The sequence below is a fragment of the Trachinotus anak genome, unplaced genomic scaffold, assembly GCF_046630095.1.
Source record: "Trachinotus anak isolate AG129_WGS33_773 ecotype Australia unplaced genomic scaffold, CSIRO_AGI_Tana_v1 ptg000014l, whole genome shotgun sequence".
NCBI lineage: Eukaryota > Metazoa > Chordata > Actinopteri > Carangiformes > Carangidae > Trachinotus > Trachinotus anak.
The window spans coordinates 21,229,211-21,252,463 of record NW_027273865.1 but is presented as its reverse complement, the minus strand read 5'-3'; the positions used below and the strand labels follow the sequence as shown (position 1 = coordinate 21,252,463).

The following is a 23,253-nucleotide window of genomic DNA, read 5'->3' as shown; positions in this document are numbered from 1 at the left end:
TCCCTATGTGGAGCACAGTGCACAACACAAGACGGACAGCGTATAAACACACACACAGGAACAGACAGTCTGGTGTGTCTTGGTCTGTTCCCCCAGCACATATCAAGCAGCCATCTGGTGAACTGGACGATCCAGGACATGACTGAGTCAGACTGTTGTCCAGCCCTGCAGCCATTTATTTTTATTCTCCTCACAACTACTTTGCGTCACCATCATCCTCCTCTCCTCTCCTTGTACCCCTTACTACTGTACTATTACCCTCACACCATCCTCTGAAATCTGGTAGAGGTGATGTTGTGGGACGGCGGGAGGCTTAAAGAGAACGGCAAATGCATGCTCACCCCCCCCCCCCCCCCCCCCCCCCCCCCCCCCCCACCCCCCACCCCCGACATATTGATTTCACAGAGTGGAGTAGTGGTAAAAGGGTGAGAGATTATTGAAGAGAGGCTCCACTCCACACTGTGGCTGCGTGTCGCCTCGGCATCTCCAAAATATTCCTCTGTGATCCAAGACGAGAGCTGACACAGCAAGTGGGAAGACAGTCTATATACTTTGTATTGATTTCCTCGTTAAGGCTTGTTGAGGCCTGAAGTGCTTGGAGCTTCATCCATTAAAACACAACTTTAAAAAAAAGTGAAAGCGTTCTGGCTTTCTCCCCTATTTCATCATGCTTGTACAGTCATTTCAGAGTGTAATCAAAGCTGTGGAAATGATATCAGAAGGATCATGTTGTGTGTAATGATATTAAGTAGTTTGAGCTTTGAAATACAATAGAAAATCAATGTTACTGGATGTTTTTGGTTTCCCATCCCAAAAGGGCTTAGATGTGGTTGGGAGGAGAAGTTTGCACAGAGGAACTTTTTTCTACAGGAGAAGTTTGATCAAATGAGCTTCTACAGACAGGCAACAAGAAAACCTGCTGCCTTTAAGCTGCCGTTGTAGTTGTATTACTTCTTTGTGCCCCCTTCAGCATCTTTGCCCTCTCTTTTTTTTTTTTTAAAAGATTATTCATTTAGTTAAGTTAGAGTGTTAATATTGCTGAGGGAGAAACAGACTACTGACTTATCGTTTCAGTGAAACGAAGTAAATAGCATTAACCTCAGAGCCGCTGTAATCTAAAGACAACAGTGATCGCATTTAGTCTTAAACTTTAAATCTTCACTGTACAATTTGGGACTTTGAAAAAATAGTTTGCGGTTATGAGAAATACATAAATTTGTTTTCTTTTGCCAGAATCAGTACCACTCTCATGTCTGTCCATTAAATATAAAGCTACAGAACGCTAGCTCCACTCATCTTAGCAATGGCTTAGCTTAGCAATAACTGCTCCCTGAAGTCTAGCAAATAAACCATCATTTGTCATTTTTATACTAAAGTTTTCATACAGATATAATATGTTAATTAAATTGAGCTTTAGAGGTGCTGGTTCAATGATGAAACTACAGCCACGAGACGGTTAGCTTAGCTCAAAACAACACAAAGCAGAAGGAAACAGCTAGCCTGGCTCTGTTCACAACTTGTCAGTTGAACGCTTCAGTTTTAAGATTAATGAGATATAAGGTTTTATGCTGCATTTTAGCAGGGCTGGTAGGTGGGTTTTGCTAACTTTGAACACACCCACACGAGTTGTTTTCCCCCCTTTCCAGTCTTTGTGCTAAACTAACCGGGTTCTAGCCATTCAAAAACAGGAAGTAATTAAGTGCCATAATGTCGTGTAGCATTTTTAATCATCTGGTAGTTCCTGCTTTGTGCTCTCAGTGATAAGGAGGAGGTGATGAATTGGGCTGCAATCATTTTTGGAATTTGTCCAGGTAAGTAGAGGAGTTTCTGAATAGCAATGCTTCTGTCCAGGTTTCAAAGTCATTGTACATTTTGGTTATGCTTGGAAAACATTTAACCAAGGTCTGTGGTCTCTCTGTCTCCGTCTGCACCATGCTTTCTCATCCATTCTTCCTCATAGTTGTAAGTGCCTAACATAATACCTGACTGACTGCTGGCTGGCTGCACAGACCAGGAAGGCCCTGGCTTGAGTGGCTGGCTGATTTACAGGCGTTCTGGGTGGCTAGCTTGCTACAGGCAAACCCTGAATCCCTACTGGGCTTGCTGGGTTTACTGGGTGGACTGGCTACTCATCTTCCTACAGTTCAGACAGACAAAGGCAGGTCTGTTCTTCTGGGAGCCAGCAGGCAGAGGCAGCCACTTCCCTTGACCGAGAGAGGCAGACAGAGAGAGAAGGGGAAAGTGAGTTAGATGAAGAAATAGATGTTTTCGTTTAAGAGGGAAGGGCAAGGACTGAGAAAGATAAAGAGCAGAAAAGAAAAAACAGGAGCTTTTTAGCAAGCAAGGGTTGAGAGGAAATTGGAAAAAGACAGGAAGGATTACCAAAAAAAATAGAGAAGGAAAAGGAAAGGTAGTGTAGAGAAAAGGTCTGCAGGTCAGGCAGTGCCTCTTAGCTGTATAGTCCAATATGGTTCTTGCGTAATGACCTACAATCAATCAAAATGTTGCTTTCTATTGCCCTTTTCACAATGTACTTGTCTCACAGACCCTGAGCAGTCACGACAGGAGCAATCCACTCTAAATACTAACACTATCAACAACCTTTATCGCCAGCATGCTTGGTTCTTTCCTCACAGTGGCTGTGGCATTTTACTTCAGCTTGCCTGCAAAATAAGACACCTCTCCCTCCTCCATCTTGACCTCCTTTCATCTTCCCCTGCGCTCTGTCCATCTCTCCAGACCCTACATAGGCTCCTCACCTCCTTTCCACTTGGCCTCCAGTCCCATCCATCTGCCCCAGCAAATAGCTGTCGTGTGAAAACCAGTCTGATTCATTTTCCAGATTAATCCCTTGTTAGAAATACTTCTTTTTTTTTTTTTTTTGCCTTACATTTCATTTAATTCTCTTGTGACAGCAGCTTTTGTAGCAGACACAGTACTAGCTTTTTTCCCCACATAATTTGAAGCGAATAAAAACAATTTCACAAAATTAGGCCAGGATTGTGAGAGCCCTGAAAGAGGAAATTCTGCGCTGTAAACACACCTAATATAACAGTTAAAGTGGCTAATAGCAGTTAACAGCTCCAAGCTACTATCAACCAAAAGTAAAATGTATATTGTATGTCTTTATACTAATATTTATGACCCATAAATATCATGCCACTTCACAATTACTAAGTAGGCTATGACTTTACTTGATATAAACATTCTCAGAAACCTCTGAAAGGAATAGATGGTTAGCTTAGCTTTGCATAAAGACTGAAAGCAACAGCTAACAGCTAGCCTGGCTCTGTCCATAGCAAGATATAGCGTGTTATTTAGTGAAATTTAAAGGTGTTGTTAGACGGATTTTAATAACTGTAGCTAGAGCCACACTAGCTGCACAACTAGGAGTCTTAATGCTAGGCTAAGCTAATCATCTAACTCTCTTTAATAACGCCAATTGGCATATTTTCCAAAATGTAAAACTATTGCTTAAAGGGAGAGAGGAACATGAGCTATGTGATGGAAAGTTTGTCCAAGCTTTGTTTTCATTTTTAGTATCTAAAAGGTGACGTGCAGATTTCAGTCAGAAGTGACACTCCTCTTCCCCCACTTTACTCCTCAAACTTCTCATCTATTGTTATTGTTATTGATCTCACTGAAAACATCGTCTCTTGCTGTGTTGTCACATATTCCCATGCATTTCTGTTATGTGGTTTCTACTGAATGCAAGCCTCTACTGTCGTAATAGGGATTTATAGTAAAGTCTATGGTCCTATAGGGATATACAGTGTGTCTGTAATACTCTGTGTATTTTTTATGATTGGCTCCTCTTAAATCTCATAAAGCCAATCGGTTATTTTAATGTCATGTGACAGGATGTTACTCTTACATTCTTGTACTTGGTTCATAGTTTTGGTGTGTTTCCTTTTTTATATTCTTCCTTCCCTCTTTCTGATATTTTGATATATCCTTCTCACATGAAGGAATTACTACATCTTGTTTGTCGTGAGGGATCATTTCCATCTCATTCCTCTCTTCTTCATGATCATGATGCCAACAGCTGGGAAGAGTGGGCCACATCTGGTGCGCAGCTGGCCACCATAGAAAGACAAGCAGATGGAAGGGACTGAGAGGGGTGGTAGGAGAAAAGAAGAGAGGAGTAGTGAAGGGAGACAGTGTGATAAGAAAATCTATGTGAGGTGTATTAAAGGTTGGTGAGTGGTGCAGAACTAAGGTGAGGGACAACAGAAAGACAGCAAGATAGCAATAAAGGAAAAAGAGGAAGAGATCAAGAGCGATAGACTGATGGAGGAGGAGAGAGGGATGAAAGGAGGACAGTCATGTGGAGTCAGATGCTCCTGATCAGCTGCACTGCTGTCAGAGCCCCTCGCCATAGCAACCATGAGTCATAGCACCGGTAAACACAGGGAATGTTTTATAAACTAATCGTCTCACTGGCACATCCATCGTAGCATCACTCTACGTTTCACTAGCATACTAACGGAGGACTGGTCCACGCAGAAGATAACACATGTTGATTTCTAACCAGAGGTCTTCTTTCTCTCAGCTGGTCATTTCTTACAGGTGGATTTATTACTGAGAATGAGTAGTAAGTAGTGAGTATGTAAAACAAAAAAAATTATTAATTTTAGCAGTGGAGTTAATTCTCCAGCCAAACTACAAGTACGCTATGTAAATGGGAACAAGTGAAGCGGTGACAGATGTACGGCAATTCCAATCGTTTTATTTGCTCAGTCTGTTGTGCTGATAGCATTTGGTTTTTGGTTTTATTTTTGGACATGACTTCCAAATGGGATTCCTCAATTTTTTCCTTCAACTTGGCTCTCCATCACAAAGAGACTGAGTGCATGATCAGATGGCTACAAGTTGAAATGATCATGAACTTTAAGCAAAAAGAAATGAAAGACCATGATTTGCTGCAATAAGCGATGACAACCAGAAAGTGCTGAGAGAGTGCTGCAAAGTGAAACAGATGTAAAAATTACCACAAAGATGTTGCATTTACCAGAATGTGGCAACACACTTTAACAATGATAAAGTTAGAGCACGAATGTTCTTTCAGTACTTTTTATTACTGAGTACTTGCGAAATAGTGTCAGTTTATTTCGTTCAAATTCATTGTTCTTGAACAGCTGTGAAAGAAGAATATATGTGTGTTGGCTGGTTAAATCATTTTTTTCAAGGATCCCTGAAATAAAAGTAAAGAAAACTGTCATATACGATATATATGGAGAAATGTTTTTTAAAGATCGATTATGATAAAAAAATAAACTTGGCACTGTTCATTCGTGGTCAGTTTCTTGTTACTCATCAGCAGCATATACACCAATACCAGTATACAGTATCTGCAATAAGCTAATATCTCCTGAAGATGATATATCATCTTAGGGGATTTATCAGTCAAGCTCTCCCAAGCACTGCTAAGTATAGTATTTCATTAGAAAGCCATACAGAGTAATGTGAGCACCACCATCACCTCCCCATGTCAATTCTACACCCCCTAGGTTTTCAGTCAGTGACAGTCTTGATCTATGCTCATGTTCCTCCACCTTTATTTTGTCATTTTTTTGTCACACACACACGCACACACACACGCGCACACACACACACACACACACACACACACACACACACACACACACACACACACACACTTCATGCACACAGACACATGCACTATACATACTGTATACTCCAGTGACTCCATCTTTTTTTGGTTAAGGTAGCTTGGCTTTTTTCCCCACATGAATTGAAATTTGCCCCTTTTCTCTCTGTCACACGTGTAGACCTTGATTTCTTTGTATAACGTCTATCATCAGAAGACTACTATCAGCTGTCCTCCATCCTTCACTCTGTCTCTGGGTCTCTGGCTGCTTCAGACAGGCCTGCAGAGCTATACAACACGCACCCCACAGATGCACACCATCAACCGTAAAAAAAAAAAAAGCTTTAAGTGTCACCGCACTCCACTGTCCCACCCCCACCTCACTCACTGCCGCCTCTCCGCTCCCCCAACTCTCCACTCTTCACATAGCACAGTGAATAGGCCCCTCTGTTGCTCTGGAAGATTTAACTTTCGTTATTACTAAGAATCTCTCTCCCCCAGTATCACTCTGAAATAGCGTAGCAGAGAATCCAGCGTCATATTAAAGGCATTTTTTTTCTACGCTGTGAAACCAAAGCTCAGCTGCACACACACTGTACAGGCTTTCAATTAAAACAGAAGAGTGCAGGGAGAAAGTCAGTGTACGTGGGCTGTTGGTACTGTAAATAACTCAAGATAGAAACTATAACCATCCCAGGGTTCCTCTGACATTACAGTGCTCACAGACCATCTGGGCTAGATCGAATGGAGAATCCTGATTATGCAACCATGATTTTTTTAATCCAGGGAGAATTGAGAGCATGTATACTGTTTTGCAGCTATATCCTGCTATATAGCTAAATACCATCAAACTTGGTCAAGAACAGCTGTAATACTCTATGAGACAGGAGATAGGACATAGCACCTTGTTCAGGCTACTTTCATATTCCCTATTCATTTCCCAACATAAACTTTAGTGGTTGGTTGGATGATTCATATTGACAGTTGACAAATGTTGAAAAAACAGTTCAACATTTTCGGAAATTCACTTATTTGCTTTATTTCCAAGAGTTATAAGAGAAGATGGAGCGTCATATTTAATGGACAGACATTTTGTATTTCTGTCATTCTGGACTGTGTTAAGCCCCCTCTGTAGGATGTAACTGTGTTCACACTGCAGAAGGAGATATGGGGTTAAAAGCACTCTCTATTGGGCATTCACAGTAGGTGCTAAGTGTAATTTGGGACAAACCATGTGAAAACAATCGACAAGCAGCAGGCAAAGCAGTTGCTAATAGCTTGTAACAGGATAGAGATCAAATCAGAGCCTGAGGGAGGGATGTGGCGTTTCAGACGTTTGCTTTTTTGCAATTCTGTGTTTTCTCTAGATGCACACCCTCCATCAAGCTGTTGCATCTGAGCCTCAACAGTAAAACAAGCTGAAATGGGTCATCACCAAGAAATAAATCAAGACACCAATGAGACAAAAAACACAACCCTCCCAACTCAAAGTGACAGTTATTAGTTGCAATGAGCGCTCCACTCTGAGTTGTGGCTGCTCAGAAAGGCCCCTTTCCACTTTACTTGTTATCTGCAGAGAAAAAAGCCACTGAAGCAAAGAAATAAACTGCTGATAACAAAGGAAACAGGCGTACACACACACACACGCATGCCAATGAGCATCACACTACACCCATACATGGTCAAACACATAGAGAATCACACAAATTGTTGCCTTCACACAAGTGTCCACTGGATAGGCATTTACAGTGCATCAGGAAAGTATTGCACTTTTTTTTTTTATTCCAAAATGTATTAAATAAAATATAAAGTAAAACAAAAAGTGAAGCGCTGTGAATATTTTCCGGATGCACTGTAAATTCATTGCTCCAATCATTTATCAATGCACATAAGCATAATGCACAGCAATAAGAGCACATCAAATGCACACAAACACACACGGACAAAACAACAGGCCTGTGTCTTTGCACTGCGAGCATGCCATTAGTGTGTGCACTAATGGAACTATATGGGGGGGAAGGAGTGGTTGCATTTAACTAGCCTGCAGAAATCAGATAACTCCACTCAGCACATACTGAAAGCACTAAGGTATCAGACAGCAAAGATGGGAGTGTGTGTGTGTGTGTGTGTGAGAAAGTCAGGGGTTAGGTTGACATGGATGCAAATGTGAGAAGACAAGTATGTCTTCTGTGTCCGAAGTTGTGTGCAAACTGACAAGATCACATCCACTGAGGAGATGAGTTTCTGCCACAAATTAAAAACAGCAACCAGGGAGTGAATGGTTTCCAGTTTAATTCCCACTTCTCGCTCTCCCTTCTGCTAAGTCCACATTTCCCATTTGTTCTTTTACATTATCACTCTCTCATTTGCTCCGTCCTTCTTCAGCCTCAGTCTCTCTCAGTGCCTCTCCTAATTTCTATCTTGTCTGTCTGTCTCTCTCTCCTCCTCAGCACCCTCTGCTCTGAATTGACAGTATTTCCTCTTTCCTGCACTCCACTTTGCATCCCTCCTCTCTCTCTCTTCACCATTTCTCTAGCACTTTAAATCTCATTATCTTGTTTTATTTCCTCAGTTAATCCCACCACCAGAAATAGAATACTGTAATCAATTCAAGGGTTTTAGTTGCAGCACTTGGTTTCATTCATTAACACCCACACACATGCTGTAGCCTATATTACAAATTTACTTTACATGGAAGCACAGTAGTAATTATCAGCCACTCTGCAACATGCAGTCAACTCAGTAAATGCAACTCAGAGAAGCTGTGTAGATAGTTTATGGTTTAAATCATAACTTTTTATACTTGTAATCTCTCTGAGTGAAGGCTCAGCAACTCAAGTTTTTTTTCAAAAAGCTGCCGGTTTAAAAATATTAGCAACCAGAAATCTAGTCATAAACTAATAACTAACTTCCTCCAAACTGGACAGACCCCCGGTCTGCAGTCTATTAAAGTGTCAGAGTGACTGGCTCTGAGGAAGTACAGTGTGGCTGCTGGCAGTAGCAGGGCCAGGGCTGGAAGTGGAGCTACTTGTTTAGAAAGACCCACCCTGACCAGCACAAAGGGGGGCAACGCCCTCCTCCGCCACCAGCCAACCCAGACGGCACCCTGATTGGCCAGCTGGATGACCTTTGATCCCCGATGTATTGTGGTCTCAGCTGGGCCAGCCCTCCCCCTCGTATGTGAGTGTGTGTGTGTGTGTATGTGTGTGCGGACAACAAAAGACAGCCAAGTCCTAATGCAGCAATCAGAGCAGTGGAAGAGGGGAAGTGGTCTAAGGGGAAATGGAGAGCGTATGTGTGTGTATGTATGTATGTATGTATGTGTGTGTTCTGCCGTGTGGATGGGGGCGGTGTAATTATGCTCTAGTTGTGATGACTGAGTTGGAGCAGTGATTAGCTACATCAAAGCCAATTTATATCCAGCAGCACCTTGGTTTGGACTTCAACACGAGCACATCTCTTTCTATCTCTCTTCCTACCCTTCCTATTGCTTCTTCAAGCCCCAGCTCAGGACCAAATCTATCCTTTATCCCAATCCTCTAGCCCTATTTCTGGACCAAATTTGGCCTTCCTCAGTCACAGCCTTATATCAAACCTAGCTTTTCTCTCTCTCACCCCCATTTTGGACCAAACCTTGCCCCTTTAAGCCACAACAACAGACCATACCCAGCCTTTCTCTAGCCCTAGCTAGGCCCTGGCCTGAACCTAGCTCTCCACCCTGACCCAGGAGCTGTCCACACAGGTGGTCTAGGGCTTGTGGGCTGAGACACCCTGAGCCTGCACCTACTCTCTTAATATTCCCCATGTGACTCTGAGGCAATGGGTCAGGGTGGACCACCCCCTAACAGCATGACTGGCTGTCTGAGGAATGCCATGTCATGGAACAGATGGAGCTCCACAGACAATAGAGCTGCATGCATTTATTGGGTCTATATAGGAAGGCATGTTCCAAGTGTGTAAGTGTGTGTGTGTGTGTGTGTGTGTGTGTGTGTGTGTGTGTGTATTATGACTCCAGTCTCTCAGTCGTTTGAATGCCATACTTTGGCATTTTTGCCCTTGTGTTCTATCAATCTCCCATTCAAGTCAAGGAACAAGACGGAGATCACAATGAGCTGCAGCACTTTTTTTTTTTTTTGCAACAAATAAAATAAGCCCTGAATAACTCTAAGAATTATGTAACCATACCCAAAAAAGACACACAACACACAAGCAATGGAGAGAGGAGGGGAGATAGAGGCAGAGGGAGGCAGAATTATGATCTTACATATTCAAACTCAGGGGCGCTTGTTTCAGTGGCCACGCTGTCCTGGGGAAAATACCTAGAAAGACCGCAACTAAAGCAAACCTATGAGTCAACAATTACCCAATAATCAACGCCACTCTTTACAGCTCAATCGATACCGCATCATCTCATTCCCACACCAATAATGACGTCATAAACTTCAATTATAGTTGTAATTTGATCACAATATAAGCTGTATTCCAATAGGAGATCTATAAAGTTGCTGATTTTATTTTTTTTTTAATCAAGTATGGCATCAGTGGAATATTTCTATTGGACAATATCCACATTGAAGCGATCTGTGTGCCGGTAGCTGAATATTGTTTCTCTTTGGTTATGGATTAGAGGCTGTAAAGCGTTATCATAAAGGCTGGAGCGTCCACATTTCATTCATTTCACACATATGGGCCCGATGGCGATGCATAAGCGAAGCAGTCAAACATAAGAATTATGCTGCAACCCTGAAACTCACAAATCAGGAATTTAATACGAGTTGAGAGCGGATCGTCCACTTCTTGATTGTGGATTCATTCATTATGAAGGTCTCCAAATAACCCTGGAAGTGTCAGTAAATGAGGATGCCAGAGTGGACGTGAACTCACCCAAGAGAACGACGGATGATCGGCTCCCCGCTCCTCCTCTGTGTGAATCCAGGACCCCGGGCACAAATACAGGCACAAGAATAATCTGTAACTGGTAATTTCACAAAGTCTTCTTCATCCGCGATGATACTGAGGCGATGTGGATCAACCTGGTCGGTGCGCACACACACGCACACACACACACACACACACATACACTCTCAAATGAAAGGGTTTACCAAAGCGATTCAATCTCACTCATGCAATCGAGCCAAAATTTAAAAAAAAAATTTAAAAAAAAACGACGACACGGGCTTTCAAGAGAGGTGAAAATTGGTGTCTGTAGTAATCTCGGATGCTTTGGTTGTTGACTGTGCACTTACTGGGCTGCTTCCCCCGGCTCCACCCGCTAACCCAGCCTTTCCAGTGCGCCCATTGGCACAGACGGCCGGACATGCAAATCCACTCTTCCCATTGATGTTTTCCAGAGAAGAAAAAAAAAAAAAAAAACCAAAAAAAAACGCCAGGATCTGTTTCAGGCACTCCACTGCGCCACCGTGCGGTAACTAACCAGCTGCGATAATGTGACTCTTCAATTATCCCTGACGGAAAGTTCCTCTGTTTCTCTGAGCAGCAGCAGGGAGCCTCTGGGGTAAAACCTGCGAGGCATCTGAAGGGCGGTTCCTTCAGAGAGCCGGGGGTCTTTTACAGCGTTTAAACGCACTTTATTCATTCATCACAAGCTCTATATGGTTGTGAATCGAGTCAGTGGCAAGCCTTGATAGCACTTTACACTGATGGGTATAAGTAAATATGATGGGAAAACTACCGCTGCAGCTCAACAGAGCAATAGCCAGGGTTTGAAAAACACTGAGGTCTTCAGTCCAAGTGTCCATGCCCCCTCCCCCTGGCGGATTTTTTGTTTTTTTTTTTTAATTCTGACCAGACACCAACAAGAAAATCAATATTCTTGCTATTATTTGAATTCTTTATGCTAGTTCTTCATTTACTTAAGTAAAAGTGGCAATACTTTCCTATAAAAATACTCTATTATTTGTAAAAGTCTTGCATCGAATTACATTAAAGTATTAAGTGTAATGTACTTGCAAGTAATGTGATGTACTGGCCTCTGTGTGTTCTACTATTTTATGTTCATCAGTTAATATTACTGATGCATTATTGCTTAAATAGCATTTTACTGCTGTAGCTGGTCAAGGCTGAGCTAGTTTTAAATATTCTATATTCTGTGGGTGAAAACAGCAAACGCATTATATTTTATAAATCCATCAAACAGTGTGTTCTCGATGTAAAATCTTAATCTGAGAAGTAGGCAGGGAACCATAGGTGTCAGAATAATGTAGTGGAGTAAAAACTACAATATGTCCCTCTGAACTGTTGTGAAAGTATTAACTATCCTGAGATGGAGAAATATTAAAAATAATGGAACAGGAGCATAAGAAGTAATAAAATAACATTTAAAAAATACAAACAAACACAATAAAATCACTATAACCAGAAAGAATCTCAGGGAAATCCTCTTGAAACCTGAAAGACAGAAATCATAAAAAGTAAAGTCCCAATGAAGAGGCAGTTCAGCCCCTATAATATACTGTAAATGGCAAAAGTCCACAGGGCAGAGAGGCTGCCAAGTGTCCCTTAATGTTCACACTGTGCTCCCTTGTAGACTTTAATTGTAACATCCCATTGTTGATCACTCAACAGCTCAATGACCATGATAAAAATCCTGACAGTTTTCTTTGCACAAACAAAATGTAAACACTGAAACATTCACTCACAACGTGTCACCGTGTTTTTAAGTTAAATGAACTGGTCCTGGTAGAAATCATCCTTCAACAGTCCAGTGAGCCCTAATGAAAAATCTTTGACAGTGGGTCCAAAAAGAGCCAGCTCTCCTGCAACAAGCTGAAGCCGGCTGCTTCTTACATGCAGAGAAAACGCTCCAACTTTCCGTTGCGTAAAACTACGAGAGAAGAATGTGCTCTTTCTTCTCTCGACATGTGCTGCAGTCATTAACTGGGGCCAATTCCGGAAACTCAGAAAAAAAAACTCTGATTTTGATGTAGTGTATCAAGAGCCAACCTCACTCAACAGAGGGACAGTAACAGTAAGTACGAATGGAGATACAGTAAAAGGCCGAATCTCTCTGCATCAGATTTTTATGATGTCAGTGAAAGCCTCGCCTCTCTGCTTCTGTGCTTGTGAACAATAACATTTTGTGAGCAGCTTGCAGACAGTCCCTTTATGCAGTAATGGCTTGATCCGAGACAAAATAAGACAGCACTGCCTTGAAGAATAAATAGCTCCTCAAAAAATAGATCCATCAATGCCACCATTAGCTCAAGTCTTATATTATTTGAGCCAAAACTATTGCACTGTGGTGCTTGTTGTTCAATACGAGAACAGTGTAGGGATAGAATGATGTCAAACATGGCCTCCAGTCAATGACATCTCCCAAAGTGGTCTAAAACTGAAATGGAAAGATCAATACAGAGTAGAGGAAATCCTTGGCTTATAGCCTCTTCATGACACTTGCCAGTAAAGCTAATTTTGTGATGCATATAAATCCTTTTCACATTTTATTTAATAAAAAAAAAAAGCACAACACAACGGCTTGTATGTTACAGTACACATCAGTGTCTAAAGAAGTGTTAAAACATAAAAAAAGGCTGTCAGTATTTCACATTGTGGAGTTTTATGTCAAATATGCTTTATAATGCAAGGTCATTACCCAGTGGGGTTCCATTAGGCCGTCTTCACTAAATAATCTGATAATCTGCTCATCTAGTCTGCCAGTTGAGGAGAAAGCTTTATTTGCCAACTCATCACACAAAGTCCCTCTAACAAAAGAGAGCACTTGGCAGCGTCAGCTTGGCAATGCAGGGTTTATTATCTGTCCTGAAAAACAGAGGATACCTTGCTGTCAATGTGAGCAGGAGTCATGAGCCGTGGAGGCACAAAGGAAATCTTGCTTTTTGAAAAGCTGAAGCACACAAAGCTAGCTGAGATTTACAGCAGCATTATATTGTTACCTCCACTAAGGAGGTCGCCTGTGTCTGTTTGTTTATTTGTCAGAGGGATTATGCAAAAAGTACTGAACCGTTTTGTACTGAACTTGGTGGAGGGATGGGGCATGAGCCAGAGAAGAAGCCATTAAATTTAAGGGGAGATCAGGATCATTTAGTGTGAACTTGATTTGTTTCCTCTGAAGTTTGGTGCATATTGTTTGACATTGGTCTTTGCTGAGTGTCTATATTGTTTGCCGTGACAGAGAGATGCAACCAATGTAGTCAAACACACACACCACACACTGAATTAAATATTATTCTCTTCAATGAACATACAGATTTAATTAGTAATAAAACCATTGGGGCTTCAGCATATATTTGCTATGACAGAATTATCACAATCATTTTCATAGTATTTAAATTCCATGTCATTATCAGACAGGCACAGAAATTCAAACACACTCATAGTCCTCATTGGAGCACACTGGCAGAGTCAGTTACATCTTGACATGGGGTAGAGTGTTCAGTACGTTTGATCCAGTGTCTCCACACATGGATTCAAGACTCCACCTATCTGTCCCTTTACTCAGAAGCCCACTTTGAAAAAGTCCTGGGCATATTTAGGCAGTAACCTTGTCCCTGAGCATCTATGCACTGGCCTGCACCTCCTGTCTCCTCTGGTTGTAGGCGTTGTACACGTCCAGGAACATGTCCTTGCAGGTTATGCGTGCCTTCAGTTTGGAGCAGATGAGGAAGGAGCCAGCCATCTTGCGATGAAGGGAGTACGTCTCCTCAGGTGGAGGGGTGAGGCGGTGGCGCAGCATGACGGGGATGAGGCTCTGGATACGATGGGTGGTGCTCTGGGTGCCAAAGTCAAAGGGCTCCGCGGACGCAAAGGCTTCACCGAGGATCATCACCGCCTCTACGTGGGCGTCCTGGAATGCCTGATGGGGAGCAGGGAGAGGTGTTATAATTGAAAATACTCTCTGTGTAATCTCTGTGTTCATAACAATCATCTGCACTATCATTCAATATAGAGCCATAAAGCAGAAGAGTACACTGTGTGCTTACACAACACAAACAGACTTTAAGCTAAGGAATGTTATGACCTGAAGTGTACACAATAAACACACACACACACACACACACACACACACACACACACACACACACACACACACTTCTTCATCTTAATTTAGAATAAACTGTTTTTTACGTGCAACAAATGGTTTGGGTATTTTCCTTGATTCACAGTCACGTTTTATGTAATAGGATTAATATATGAAAAACACTGAGAATAAAGGCCACACTAGATGACACAGTACACCACACAGTGCAACTCACAACAACATTCACTCAATGATATAATTCCTGACATTTATATTTTATACATCCATCTATGTCAGTTAGTTTTACTGTCAGGATTAAAAGTGAATCAGTCTTTCCTCCATCCCTCTGCACCCTCTTGTGTTCATCAAATTTCATAAAATGCTGAGCCATCTTTATGTGTAGCAAACAGGGCTGGAAACGCAACCTCTTTAGCAAAGACACAAATGCGTGTGATAAGAGAAGAAGGAGGAGGATAATGCATCCTGAGTATGGGGAAACGGCATTAAGCAGAGGGAGTGAAACCGAGGTACACAGAGGCTCAAATAAAGAGAATATGACAGAGGAGGATAAACCATATCAAAAATAAATGAGCACAGCAGCAGAGACGAAAATATCTTACCTTGGCCTCAAAGCCTGTCAGGAACTTCAGGTCCTTTGATTTGGAGAGAACAGTTGCTCGATCACCCACGGAAGCCGCGTGCACCACCTGAACATGCAACACAACACACACAGAAAAAATGATTGTGTGGGTACGGTAATCATGTTTATCTAAAGAGCTCCCTTAAGGGCAACCAGCAGATCGCAGTAGCTGCAAGTAGGGCAGCTTCTGCATATGCATATATGATCACACATGATCGTTTTACCTCTACTGTTGAAAAATTTAGCCAAAGATTCTGGTGCTTAATTATTCACAGAAATCTTGATGCAAAAATCATGTTGTGTTCACTGGTGGATGTCTCATAATTTTAGATTCATCATTACCTGTATGTAGTCATCTGTGAACGACTCTGGGTAACTCCTGCAAGCCCCAAAGTCCAACAGAATAACCTGAAGGCGAGATGAGAGGCGTGTCATGTACCTGCCACTGTGACATGAGGATTGTGTTTGGTGCAGTTAAATATTTGGTCAACATTCAACAAGCATATTTATGACTTCTCACCTTGTTGGTGTCTGAGTTGTAGAAGAAGTTGGCCCAGTTTGGATCTGTCTGCATGAACCTGAACTCAAACAGCTCCCTGAGACACAGCTGGAGGATATTGAAACAGATCTGAAGAGAGGAGAGGTTTATGTTTACTGCCATGCTGTTATTATCAGTGTGATATTTTCATATTATAGCTCTTTCTATTAAATATTACCATTTTATACATCTTATTCTCTTTCAGTTTACTCTAGCACCACACGCTCATCATGTCGTAAGATGCTGCCTTACTGTACATCAGGCTCAAAATGCACAAATCTCAGCTGTTCAACATGTTTTGACAGTGACACACAGCCTCATCTTCACTGCTGCTGTCCTTATTGTCTTGTCTTCTCATATTAATGCATATGTCACAACACATATCTCACAAAACCTCCATATACGCAGTAGCAACAAGAACAGTGAAGTATAGATATAATGCATTAAAGGTCAACAAATATCCAGGATGAGTGGACAAAGCTTTCAAACCTGCTCCTTCTACTTGTCATCAAGGTTCAGCTCCAATTGGTTCCAACAACTAGAGGTCCAGACTGTAATGGACCTTTCAGCTAATTTCTGTCCTATGCACGATTTTCTTCAAGGCCCATCTGTAAAATTTATCACTTTCCTTCAATATGCTTAAATTAATAGACTGAAGCACTTTTATGACCTAGAAGTAGTTATTTCTCCCTGGTTTCCTGTTGTGATGTAGTTTCAGATACAACACAGCTGATCATCACCTCTTCATGCAATAATATGATATTTGATAGTGTCACCTTATTTAGTACAGTTAACCATTAGAAAAATCCTCTCTAATACCTCAAAAGACCAGAGAAGTCTCCAGATTCCCATATTCTCCCTGTCTCCAATGCATCACTGGTATTTAAATGACACTGAGCATATTCCATGCACCTGCTGAATCAACCCATACCTGGTTCCTGGTCTCCTGGTCTAAGTCTACGCAGCGGTCCAGTGGGACTCCCTGTACCAGCTCCATGGCCAGAACCCTCTTTCCTGACAGCTCATCAATCACCTCAGGGACTTGGAAGAACTCATCTCCCTCCAGCAGTGACCTGAAGACCAGCCACAAATGTATAGGGGATATGCCAATTCAGCAAAACATGTACATAAAGATATTTAACAGCGACTAAATATTATACAGTTGTTGACTGTGTAAGAGTAAACTGAATATAGTACCTAGAAATTCTAAGCTTCAGACTCTGAAAATATTGTTTTTCCCATGATAATCTTAATAATTGTGACACACAACCTGCCTCCAATATGTAAATGTGACACCAATAATAAACTTAACATGTTAATATATATAATAGTAGGAAGAGTAGTGGTGCATTTTTCAAAACTATTCAAAAGAATTAAAATGAAAGAAAGCCTCTACCTGGATCCACCACAAACACACATAAACACATCATGTTAAGTAATGTTATTACTGAATTATTGCATGACTTCTCAGTACCCACACGTCGCACCACACATCTTTGCACTCACCTACACCTTTTAAGTTTCATGATTGTATCTTGCACACTGTGATACTATTGTGGTGACAAAATTTGTCCACACAGACATATAAACACTACTCCAAACGACCTCTGTGGTAGTTCCCACTACAGAAGGTGTCTCCAGGACCACATTTTGCCATAATGGCACACATGCAGACTCACAAGGTGAACACAACACCAGCCGTGACAGTGTGACTGGTGATAAAAATTATTAACCGTTTAGTGAAACCTCTACATAACTAATTAAGGGTCATCATCCTGAAATCTAAAAGCTGGTGTGGTTTCTGCTCTGTGCAGTTGAATAGGTTTCGGCAGAGGAGGTTTTATGGTTCAATACTTCAAATAAACCTACCTGAATTTCTTGGCACACTCTGCTTCCCGCTTGTAGTCGCACTCCCATGCCAGCTCCCTCTGAAGAACCTCTAAGCTATTGTCTGCAAACAGACCTAAGGAAAAAAAAATGAAGCAAAACTCAGGAGTGAAAACCAAAGAAAACTGAAACACACAGTTAAAAGGTTCTTGGTCTGACTTTAATATATACATACACTCTTGTGTATATATAAGATAACCAGCCTGCTGCACCCTTATTCCACCTTAAAACTTGGAGATGTTCTCTAAATCCACTAGAATTTACTAAAACAGTTACATTGCCTGTCTATGAGTCAGCAGCTTTCATGATGTTGTGTATATTCAGGTGACAATGGTTTTCTGTGCTCGTGATTTTTCTTCATCATTAGCATGTTTGTTCTAATCTGTGTAGGCATTCATCATTCAGTCGCAAATAAAACTTTATCATCACCAGTTGCAATACACGGTTTAATGTATTTGAATGTAAGTGTGTCAGATCAAAGAACAAAGAAACATATCTCCCATGAATGATGCAGATAACCTCATTCCCCCAATAAAAAAATGTGTCACCTAGTCTTGACCTGCACCTACAGCACCACCCCATGGTCTAAACTGTAATAGTGAAATTGCTGAGAACAGAACAGAAACAAATCAGCATTATCTCCCCACCAAAATCATGATGGCAGTCAATTGGGGGATAACAGCAATAACTTGAAACTTCCAGGACATTTTACATAAAAGTAGCTGATTTTGGATTTCTTATTTTCAATATGGCTGCATTTAAATTAGATACATTTAAGATAAGGTGTGGAGTAATGTAATGACTATCAGCATGCAACAATAAAACATGACAACTGCCAAACCCTCATATATAAATATATATCTCTGATTTCAAAACATAGATTGTTTTTAATATTTACTGCACAGACGTCTTGGGTGGTTAAACAAACACAGTCTAACACTGATGTAGTTCTTACCATCTGGCAGGACCACGCTCATTTTGAGTACAGACATGAGGTTGTTTATGTCACTGTGGATACTCTCCGCCACTCCAGGATACTAGGAGGTACATGAGAAAAACAAAAGGTCAAATCAGTGCAGAAAGAAAAAGACAGAGGCTGTGAGGGAGGCAGAAACATGTATGCGTATGTGTGAGTGTGTATCCTCCTACCTGGATCTTCATGGCTATTTCTCTACCGTCTTTTAATACGCCATGATGCACCTGGCCGATGGAAGCTGCAGCAAATGGTTTGTCTTCAAAGGATGATAGCTTGTCTCGCCAGCCTGACCCCAGCTCCTCCTCTAAAACTTTCTACACACACATATACACATGCAGAGAGTTTTCTCTGTAAGCCAAGTCTCGAAAACTCATTTGGTGAGATGATACATTCAATTTATATCACATAGCTACATCATAAGATAGATCTACAATCAGCCCTGCTTACATTCATCTGCCATGTGGGCATGAAGTCTGCGCTCTGCCGGACCCTCTCAAAGATCTTCTGCAGCTGGGGGTTGATGAAGGAGTTGTCTGAAGGGAGGAAGAATCAAAAAGTTGTCAGAAATCCTTTGTGATCCAAGCAGCGTTTTGTAGTGATGCAGTGGCTACAGTTCATACCTTGAATGCTCAGCATCTGTCCTATCTTAAGCGCAGCACCACGAACCTTACACAGCGTGTTGACTATTCTCTCAGCATTGGCCTCTGACAAGAGAGGAGAGTCGAGCAGAGCACTCATGTCTAGAAACACACACACAGAGATAGAGAGGGATTAGTAGGAGTGGCATTAGGCACAACATATTACAACAACAAGGAGAACAGCATCAACAAGAGTGACTCATCTTAGCAATGATCTTCAAACTGCAGAATGCAAATAACTAATCTCCAGCCCTAAATCGAGCTAATCGTAGATAGCAGAGCGTAAAAGCTTTGCAGTGGCACATTTTTAAACACTTATGAAGGCTTCTGCTGAAATTCTTGTTAACGGGTTTGATTTAAAGCCTGTCGAACGCCTGGCAGGTGTTGACACATTAAATACTTCTCCAGTGCCGACCAGCTGCCCCTCTGTCTGGGGGACCTGCCAAACATGAGCTGGATCAAAAGCTGTTTTACAGGATGGGAGGAGAGAACAGCAGAGGACAGGAGAATGGAGTAGGAAAATGTGAGAGGAGAATATTTTTACCTCCTTTTTGTTTGCCTCCCAGTGACTGTTTTGCCACTTCTGCAATGGCACCGATCCCCAGTCCTACTGCCAGTCCTGCAGCAGAGGGACGGACACACAAGTGATTTTAAATTTAGGGCCACTAAACAGATGCTTGAGGGAGGCACTAATCTGCCACAGCTGCTGCTAGTTGATGAGTGAAATCACATTTGACTTCATACTTTTAAAATTTCTGGCACTTAATAATACATGTTAAGTTTAAAAAGAAAGCTTGTCATTGCCATTCAGAAAATTTAATAGCGTTCCCTTGTCATTGGAAACATGGACAGCCTTAAACGAAAAGTTGTCAGGGAGAATATACAGTATATAAATCTGATATACAAGAATACTCAGAGCACAGTGTATGGAACAAAATTCTATGTTTCCATTAGAAATGTGTTCTTTCTGATATGATTGTATTAACAGTTTGACGGTGTACATTTAGACTTCATACTATCCTATTAAGCTATGAAGTACTGATAATGCTGGAACATTAAAAAAAAAAGTACCATTTTTAGGGCATCTTTTAACAGCCAAGCTTTTATAACAAAGGTGTTCATATGTCATTCAATGCAAATGATGATATTTTCAATGTGTTGGCAGTGCTGGTATAATAATGATAAAACAATGTCTTGTAGATTTGACCTTTGATGCCGAGAGAGTCAGTGGTAAATTTGGTGTTACAGCTTCACTGTATTTCAACTATGCTCTGAACCTACAGCAGACTGTAAACTTTTGTGTTTCATGAGCTAAACATTTTATTGTACAAAGTCTTCTTTCTCTCTCTGAGGAGGAATGACCAGGACTCTAGGTGTGTGAACAGTGTTCATCGTCAAAACTGATATGCACAAAACTGATGAAAAAGTGCACTACTCTTACCCCCAAAATTAACCAGCCTGCTGATTCTAGTGGCCGGCACCTTCCTCTCTCTGGCTCGGTCACTCAGCTGAGGGAAGACACACCAGATAATAAAAAAATAACAAAACATTTATTTGAAATCATTTCTAAAGCTGCTTTTGACTGTTGTTGATTAACTGTAAATTTGAGAAACAAAGGGCAGATGAATGACATAACATATGTCTATTCAAAATATTATCCAGGCCACTGTTTGTGGTTTATGTAATAATGTGCACAGTAAGTCATAACGTGTGTACAGGAAACAAAAATACATCTATCAACCCACAAAGAGAAATATGTCTCCTCTTATCTGGCCTTTAAAACATTACATTTAAACAGAATCTACTACTTTTGATCAATGCACTGATTTTACCTGGCACGAAAAGATTAAACAATCAATCAATTAAACACTGAAACAAAGAAACATTTGTCTAATTGTGGAAAATCTCCTCGATTCAGAGCTTCATATCCTAATCCATTTATAAGTGAAATAAATTGTAACAATACTGCTAAGAATAAAACTAATAATAATCAATAGAGTGCTTTATAAGTATAACAGCACTGTAGAGAATCTACATAATCTTTTTAATCACAGTTAGGCTACAGAACAAGACCTTTACCAACCTTCTGTCTGACAGGTTTGACCAGGGCCTGCTTGGCCTCCCGGGCCTTCTTGATGTCCTCTGGTGTGAGTCTGGCCACCACAGTGTCGTGCACAGACCTGGTCTGACAGTAGTATCGGTGGAGACCAGGAGTGGTGTGGAGGAAGCGAGTACTTTGTCCTGGCCAACCTGCGCCTCCTGTTGCTGCCCCTGGGGGAACATTTACTCCTATGGTACAGAGACGAGAGGGTATTTTTCTTACTGAACATGTGACCTTAACAGGAGAGAACCATAATGTGACTCTTTTGGAGTCTAACCATTTGGCCTGTGTGACTGGCCTGTCAAGAAAAAATACAGTTACAACAGAGCTCTACAGTTGTTAAGCACAAATTTTGTATATATTCACACTGTACACATGCTATGAGATTCCAATTTTCACCATCTTTTCCAGTGCTCAATGCTTATGCTCTGATAAAATGTTTTCTAAAAAGCATTTATTTTGTACTCGATGACTTATCTCCAAATTAATGTTAGGTAAAGTCTTCACTGAATTAAAATAAGAATCTTAACAGTTATTGAAAGCCTGGAAAAGGATCAATGATAATATTCTTACACAAAAAATTCTTAATGTCATATACTTAATGTACATTACCCCCTCTACATGTTAACATGCGAAATTGACAATACCTGTCGGCATATCTGCTGCAGCTCCAGCCTCTGTGTGGCTTTGCTCCACTGTATCAGGGGGAAACTCAGACCCAACGGCCCATTTGGCTGCTTCCTCAGGGTCCATAGTATCCCAGCCCTCCGCATCCGGAAACACATCCCCCTTTATTGACTCTTGCTACGAACACAGAAGATATGACAGATGGTTTACCCAAATAAACACTTTATGTACATATAGCTTGAACTGTTGTTTTTATTTCCAATTATTTCTCAATTACTCTTTTAAAAACATAATGAATCACTTTGAGTGCAAATAATGTCAAATCACATTCAAGAACCTCACCACATTACTGCCTCCCGTAAAGGTGCCCACTAGTCCTTCCACCACACCCTGAGCAGCCTTGACTCCTGCTCCCAGAGAGGAGTTGCAGGCCATTAATCGGAGCTGCTCTCCCTGGGTGGTGACCAGGGCAGACCCCACTTTACCTGCTCCTCGCAGCACCTGCAGGACCTCTGACAGCATCACTACATAAAAAGAGATGGAGAGAGAGGAGTAAGTAAGGAAAATGTCAGATGTACAGGTTCAACCCAAATAAACCAATGTTTGCAACATAATACATAGTTTAACCTTGGCTGTGATTGGCTGCTCATGTTTCAAGACATGCGGCTGTCATGAACATGTGTCACCTGCAGTAACGTTGCAACAATGACTTACAGTTGCTAGAAACAAGAAAATACCAGACATGTCTAATATTAAAGATGACAACAATTTAACTAGCCCATTAGCTAACTCCTGTGTTACCACGTTGTATAACGTCAGCTGCTGACTGACGCTTGAAATCACAAGCTAGCTACATCCAAATACTAACATCCAGGTTTATTCGTCCACATGAAAAATACATTATTGAAACGATAACAAATTAAGTGACTCACTTTTCACAAGGCTGCGTTGACCAGGGTTTTTTCTTGGTAACTGTCCTCCTCTCCCACTATACGACTGAATGGTCTGTTTTGCAACGACTGAAAACCCGGAAGTTAAATTTTGACTGGCTTAAAAGGGATCCAATCACAACCCGGTGGATAAAAAGTAGGCGGACCCCTGAGGTCAAGTAAGGAGGAGTGTCTTTCTTTAACCAATGGCAGTGCAGAAAACTTAATGATGGGCGTCTAAACAGGACACTCTGTCCAATTAGAGTCGATATAAGGCGGGGCTAAAATGAAACAACGTCCAATCAAAA

The 23,253-nt window shown here is 41.3% G+C and overlaps 2 protein-coding genes across 4 annotated transcripts in view; both read right to left on the bottom strand.

Moving 5' to 3' along the window:
* The window catches only part of numbl (NUMB like endocytic adaptor protein), a 57,519-nt gene extending 44,609 nt beyond the window's left edge, over positions 1-12,910 (bottom strand). For 2 of the 3 annotated variants that reach the window (XM_071496146.1, XM_071496147.1), the window contains exon 1: positions 10,496-12,910. In XM_071496146.1, coding sequence (XP_071352247.1) covers positions 10,496-10,689 — 194 coding nt within the window. In that variant the 5' untranslated portion in view covers positions 10,690-12,910. The remainder of the gene's footprint in view (positions 1-10,495) is intronic. The other variant, XM_071496149.1, reaches the window with a different exon arrangement.
* A 148-nt stretch (positions 12,911-13,058) lies between these two features.
* Positions 13,059-23,108, bottom strand: coq8b (coenzyme Q8B). Its single transcript, XM_071496155.1, has 16 exons — positions 22,949-23,108; positions 22,359-22,540; positions 22,037-22,193; positions 21,372-21,577; positions 20,730-20,796; positions 19,833-19,907; positions 19,271-19,390; positions 19,098-19,183; positions 18,824-18,964; positions 18,630-18,711; positions 17,657-17,750; positions 16,719-16,860; positions 15,770-15,877; positions 15,592-15,657; positions 15,230-15,316; positions 13,059-14,444 (listed from the first exon to the last, which is right to left on the bottom strand). Coding segments are annotated over exons 1-16 (1,911 nt in total). The 5' UTR covers positions 22,950-23,108; the 3' UTR covers positions 13,059-14,147.
* Positions 23,109-23,253: the final 145 nt, after the last annotated feature.